The sequence below is a fragment of the Parasteatoda tepidariorum genome, chromosome 9 (genome assembly GCF_043381705.1).
Source record: "Parasteatoda tepidariorum isolate YZ-2023 chromosome 9, CAS_Ptep_4.0, whole genome shotgun sequence".
In the NCBI taxonomy this organism is placed as follows: Eukaryota; Metazoa; Arthropoda; class Arachnida; order Araneae; family Theridiidae; genus Parasteatoda; species Parasteatoda tepidariorum.
Window position 1 is genome coordinate 82,032,822 of NC_092212.1, and position 6,729 is coordinate 82,039,550.

The following is a 6,729-nucleotide window of genomic DNA, read 5'->3' on the forward strand; positions in this document are numbered from 1 at the left end:
TATGTGATATTTTCTTTTCTATTTCAAAAATAATATAACAGGATTTCCAGTCCTCAGGGAAAACCTGGAAAATACAGCGAATTTAAAAATCATCTAAAATAACGGGAATTTTGTTTCTTATTTTTGTCTTTTAAAGATGGTAACCATTCAAAGTGCAATCTATGGGATATTTGAGGATGATATTTCAGCTATATTAAACTAGTTTATTTCCTTTAAGTATGTTCATCTGTTCCTTTAAGTTTTTTCCGCGATTATAACTAGTATAGTTAGCCCAATATAGCTCACACAAGAGCACAGTAATTGTTGTGTTTCCTCTTAATATATCGTGTATAATATGTACAATGAAAACACAGGGAATCTTTTTTCCAGATTTGAGTGGCAATCCTGTATAATAAATAGAAAGAAAAAAAAATTTCTTTGATTAAATTGTTAATGAACATTTTAAAAGGTTCAGTCTATTAGTTTGAGTATAAAGCAAACTAGAACAACCTGAATAACTTAATTCTAAATAATTATAAGTAATCAGTAAATGCAATTTTAGATACTTACTTAGTTATTTATTTTAGAATTTTGAAGATGCTAACAAAGTTTGATGTTTTAGGTGATTAGCAATTAATATCAAATAATATTTTATTATGATATTTTAATGCTCTGTTAGGTTGAATTCACAAATGCAATAATTTTCTTTTAATTATATATCTTTTTTTTTTTGTAATTTCAGAAAGGCAGAGTTCATGAATGCAGACAAGAGTTTCATGAAGCTAAGCTATGTTTTCAAAATGCAGTTGCTGTTAATCCATTCCACGTAAAGGCTCTTCAACATTTAGTGAGTATTTTAATAACTAAGTTTTTTTATAAACGCAAATTAGTGAGTATTATATAAACTTATTTATAAATTGAAGTTGTGCCGTGGTAGCCCAGTGATTAGAGAATCAGACTCCGACCCATAATGACCAGGGTTTGATCGTCGACTCCACTAAGGCTTACAGAGTACGTGCGATATACGTGCTCATCTAAAGTCTGTGGAATGGAATGTCCTGTGGTCGGTCACTGAGAGTTGAGTAGGTACAGGGATTTGGAGAAAATTTTCTTCCCCTTCAGATCTGTGTCTAAATTAAGGAAGTTGTCTCACAAATGAGATCCCCTCTGCAGAGGATTAAAATCTTCATTTCCAGTAATGTTTTCCAGGCGGTCACCAATGGCTCTAGTGCAATGTAAATAAATTACCTACCAATCTCTATAAATGCAAGTTAGTGAGTATTATATTAACTGTTAGTTAAAAATGCTAGTTAATATAGTAAACAATCAAACAGTCTTATAGTAAACAAATGTTTCTTTTAAATAATAACAATTCTTTTAAATTAATTTATATTTTTTTATTTGGAAAATATTAAAATGTGATAAAACATTGAATGATAGATTATGTTAACTACTAATGAAAACTGTTTCTGCTAATCAACTGTTTAAAAAGTTAAACTCAAAGATTAAAGTAAATAAAAGTTTGTTTTTGTATACCATTGTCTGTGGAAAATTTAGAGTTCAGTACTTTTAAAAATAATTATAGTCTAGAAAATGACATTTCTAGTCAAAGAACTTTTTTTAGACTAGAAAGACTGAAATAACATTGACTAGAAAGTGACATCATTAAATGTGATCCATAATAGTTGTATAATAAGACTTTTTTTTAAATGTGTAAATTGGTTATTGAAACTTTTTATATTAGAAGTAATAAATAAAAGAATTGCACATTTATTCTAGTTGTGTTTCTACTTGTTTTGTAAGAAATATCTTGATTATGACTCGTAACAAATTCTACTATTAACATTATTTTGTCTGTAATGGTTTCAAAAATATTCTAATAATTCACTTTTCTAATTGTTGAATGTTTAAGTGATTACATGATATATTTTTTAATGAATTTTGTTACTGCTTCAGGTTATCGAAGTTTGGCTCTGTATATTACTAAAAATAAGTTACAGCTATCTAAAATTAATTTAATATGTAATAAGAATGTAATAAACACAATGAAATATTTGATACTAAAGTTTGTAAAATATTTTATTACAAATGGGAATTATATATTTCTACAATTTCTGTATTTTATTTAGTTTTATCCATTGTAAAAAATGTTGTGTGTTATTAAATAATTTAGAATATAAAATATTGTAAATTATTTTATATTGCACAATAGTTTGCTTGCAGTTTCTATTATTTTGTCTCTTCAAGTTAGCTGTCATGATTATAATTTTATATATCAATAACTATTGTTATTTAAAATTATTAATTTGCAACAATAATAGTATTAAAAAAATCATTAAAAATAGAAAATATTGCAACCATTTCTTCATTTTATATCCTATTATTGTAGAGTAAAATATAGTAAGTTTACTTGCAATTTTTATTTTTTTTGTCTTTTCAGCTGTGATATAATTAGGTTTATCAATATCTATTTTTATTCAAAATTATGAATTTACAAATATAATAAAGTAAATTACATTTGATTTTATCATATGTTCTTCAAAAATGTAAAATATTGCATCCATTTCTTTAATTTATATCCCTTTATTGGTTGTACAAAATACTTACAATTCCATAATTGTGCAACAGAAGATTATGTTGCACAATAGTTTAAATTTCTATTATTCCAACCATGATATAATTCATGCCATATATTAATCTAGAAGTTTATCAATATTAATGTTTATTTCAGAGTATGGTTCATCATAGTATAGGAAATAGCAGGCTGGCAGAGAAGCTCCTTAGAGATGCCGTCACCATAGATCCTATGTCACATCAATCTTGGTAAGAAAGCTGTTTCAATCACTTTTAGAAAGTGTTTTTAGATAATATTTTTAGTGAAAAGTATCTAATCCAGAGTTTTTTTAAAAGAAATAGTGTCATATTTTTTTACAGTGGGTGCAATTGCATATAAATATCTTGTATTGATTCTTCTAGGTTTAATATGGGAAAAGTATTGCAAGACATGGGTGACTTTGTCACTTCCACTGAGTGTTTTGAAACGGCTATAGAACTGGAGGCCACATGTCCCATATTACCCTTTAGTAACATTCCACGAACATTCGAATAAATACTCTGCTTATCTGTTAGAAAAAAATATACTGTTTCTCTATCAAAAATTTATTTGTTTGTAAATATACTTAGTTTATACAAGTTGCTTTGCTCAAATGCAGTAATCATTGTTACCTAGTTGCCCTTTACCTAGCCTACTCTGAAGTCTGAAAAATCATTTATTTATGTATGTTTTTTACGGCAATGTATAAGGTCTATTTAAATTTATCTGTTGCATAAAAATAGGCTTTGCTTTTATAAAAAATTTATTTTTATAATTTTATTTTTTAATTTAAAAAATAATTTATAGAAAACTGAAAGTACCGTTGTGTACAGTCAAGAAAACTGAGTAATTTAATATTAATTGCTAAGTTCATCAACAGTTTATAGAAAATTGTCAAACAATGTTTTCTGTTGGATATTAGGTTTTTGTAATTGAAGTATTTGCAAGTGTGCCTTTGAATTTTATTATCAGACTGCATTACATTGCTGCAAATGTTGATTATTTAGATAAAATTGTTTTATAGCTTATCTCAGTTAGCAGCACAATAGTTAGATAAACTTTATCAGGGTGCATAGCCAAGTTTTTAAACAAAGAATAAGCACTCAAATAATATTTTTAAGTACACAGTAATAAAAATTCTTTCTTATTATTATTGAAGGTTCTTCATACATATATTAACAAAATACAAAATAATTTTCAAAGACTTTACACCATCATGATAAAAATAACTAGTTTCTAACAAAGAACTCTTTTCTTGATTTATATTAGCCACCATAAAAACAATTTATACACAAGAGTGATTATGTAAAAAAATTAATTCAAAATTATAATAACTGTATATAATTTAACTATTATTTAAAAAGGTTATCGAGTGTATTTTTTAGATTTAAATGAAAGTTGTTTCTAAAAGCATGTTCAACAATATAATTAATCATACCAAATTTATAAAGATATATATATATTTAATTAAGCAAAGAAAACTTAAATTCATATTGCAATAGTAAGCAAGTGAATGGCCCCTAATAAATTTTTATTCAAATTTGTTAATTTCTAAAATTATAATCTGGATTAAAATTAGCTTTAAATTGGAAATTTTAAAAATAATAATACAATAATAAAAAGTAATAAGTGAAAAAATAATAATTCTGTACAATAAAAGTTTTAAAAAATTATGCAATTAGTGAACGGTCCCTCAGGTAAAAATCTTATAAGCTTTGTGATTCTCGACTGCTTTGGGAATCCTCATAAAATACATAATTGGTGAATGATCCCCAAGTTCAAGGTACTGATCTATAAATAGAATAGTGAAATAAAGGCATTTTCTTGCCAGTGACGAACATGGTAGCACTTTACCAGCAATGAAATTATCAAGAGAAATAAAATTTTCTTATCATATGATATCGGTCCCCATGATCAGTAAAAATTCAAGAAATTTTTAAGTTTGATTTCAAAGTGCGGTAAATGAAACCTGAAATTAAAAATCTCCCGCAAAATGCAGCAGATGCACACGAGAGTGCAAGAATCCTTCGCACCAAATCATGCTCAGTGTAAGCACATGGGACCCACAAGTATTTCATCTAACATGTAAAATGATTGGTGCTCTTTACGCTGCTGACTGACAGTAAGCCAAAATAGATTGTGGTTGAATGAATTGTGAAAATGTTGAAAGGAACAATGTGAAAACCATGCTTTTTAGTTAATTCATGACAAAAATTGGCATGGTAAAGAAAAATATCTCGTTATCTAAAGAGGAAATTAAGTACTTTTTAAAAACAACCAATAAAAAAAGCACCTTTTAAGGACTTTTGAAAAACTTAAGTCGAAAATAAACTCTTTTTTTAAAAACGCAATGCACCCTGTTTATAAATAATTTTACATTTTATAACAATTGAATATTTTTTACTTTCACAAAACATAGCAAATCACACATTTCTATCTCCTTCTGTATAGAGAAGGTCCACTGAAACTCTAAATCTATTTCTAGATTATTGATATTCCACAAATGCTTGGTTTAGGCAAAATATTTTACAAATATATTGTTTTTCCAGTAAATGTTTAGGTCATTAAAATTTTAAATAATTGATCACCTATTTTAAATTTAATTAGCCTAATGAATATGCTTTCATTTAAAATGAGATTCACATTTTAGTCACTTATCTATTCAGTTATTTTGGACAGTGTAAAATATTTAAAATCATTATAACTGGAAAAAGAAATTATTTCAGTTAACAAAATTAAATTAGTACAATTCTTATTATATTGCCCTCAACTAATCAAGGTATTATTTTATTGCTTTTAAAAATAATTTCTTTCACTTAATGTGATCGAATAATAATTCAAATTTATCTAATTTTTTTAATAAATTAGAGTTCTATTTTATTAAAGCTAAGCATCATTTTTACAGTATTCTGACCGACTGTTTAAGCCGTGCGTTCAACTCTATAAAACAATTCTCTAAGTGATTTAAGAGATCTGTTTACTCATTTTGAGTTTTGATATTAAGATCTTTTTATGATTTATTAGTGTTTTAATTACATTTAATGATTAATTTTTGTGAAATATGTATGTATATTTTTGATGCAATATGAAGTTTTGTTGTTTTAAATCTTTTATTGAAGTTGAGATGTTTATAGTTAGAATAGTGTCTGTTTGTCTAATGGAACTTTTTTTTATGTAACTTATCATTGTCCATTTTCATTATTTGTACTATAATTTATTTGTGCTACAGTGCCTCAAAAAAATCTTTTCTCTGATTATTGTATGTTGCTGGCGCTAAGACATTTGAAAATGCTTTAAAATCAGGATAAACTGTAAAATGTTAAAACTCTACTAACTTTTTACTAAAAAAATAATTTAATTCAGTATAATTAATAAATAATAAGCTAAAACTATTTTATTTAGGAAATTCAAAAGTCATCATCACCATTGGCCGGTAACAGAAACCCTAGACATTGTTTTTCATCTTAATTTTCTTTTTCAAAAGCGAATGGAGAAAGTTGCTGCTCTTTCTAAACTTGTTTCAAATATTAATGTATAATTTCTAAGGGCCTTAAATTTGCAAATTTTACTACATGGATGTTAGTTTAAGCTGAACTTTTACAACAATAATCTTTATAATTATTTGTTAATTAATAATGATTATGATAATAATTTGCTTTTTTTAGTAGCATTTAATGAAAGCAGTTTTTCCAACAATTCCTTGAGAATTTAGACTTGATTTTTTTAATCTTTGTGGTAAAAGTTTGATAATTTGTTTGCTGAACTTTTTGACAAAACAGTAATTGAATATAGAGTATTATAAATCAATTTAAAATTTTCTTTTGTACTATAATGATTAATGATTAACAAAACTCTAGAGGAAAAAACATGAAAAAGAGTTTTTTCTTTAATTCATTTAATTTTAGCTGTGTACTGATTATTTCCTGAAATCAAGTGTACTTTAAGTTTTTTAGAACAATAATGCTAATTATGAGCATGTATATTAAGTTTTATAATAAATCATTCTTAATTTTTATCATTCATTTCTTTTTGTGATCGATTTTTAACTGTTTTATGTTTTTTTCTCACTGGTGTGCAATTTGACAGTCACATGCAACACTTTTGATTTTAGAATCAGAGAAATAGTTATTCAGAGAATAATTATATAGTATAAGCAT

At 25.8% G+C, this 6,729-nt stretch overlaps 1 protein-coding gene across 2 annotated transcripts in view; it reads left to right on the forward strand.

Annotated features, from left to right (window-relative positions):
- The window catches only part of LOC107451381 (tetratricopeptide repeat domain 7), a 35,120-nt gene extending 30,387 nt beyond the window's left edge, over positions 1–4,733 (forward strand). For both annotated transcript variants that reach the window (XM_016067450.3, XM_016067451.3), the window contains exons 16-18: positions 722–826; positions 2,711–2,802; positions 2,956–4,733. In XM_016067450.3, coding sequence (XP_015922936.1) covers positions 722–826; positions 2,711–2,802; positions 2,956–3,088 — 330 coding nt within the window. In that variant the 3' untranslated portion in view covers positions 3,089–4,733. The remainder of the gene's footprint in view (positions 1–721; positions 827–2,710; positions 2,803–2,955) is intronic.
- The last annotated feature ends 1,996 nt before the right edge of the window (positions 4,734–6,729 follow it).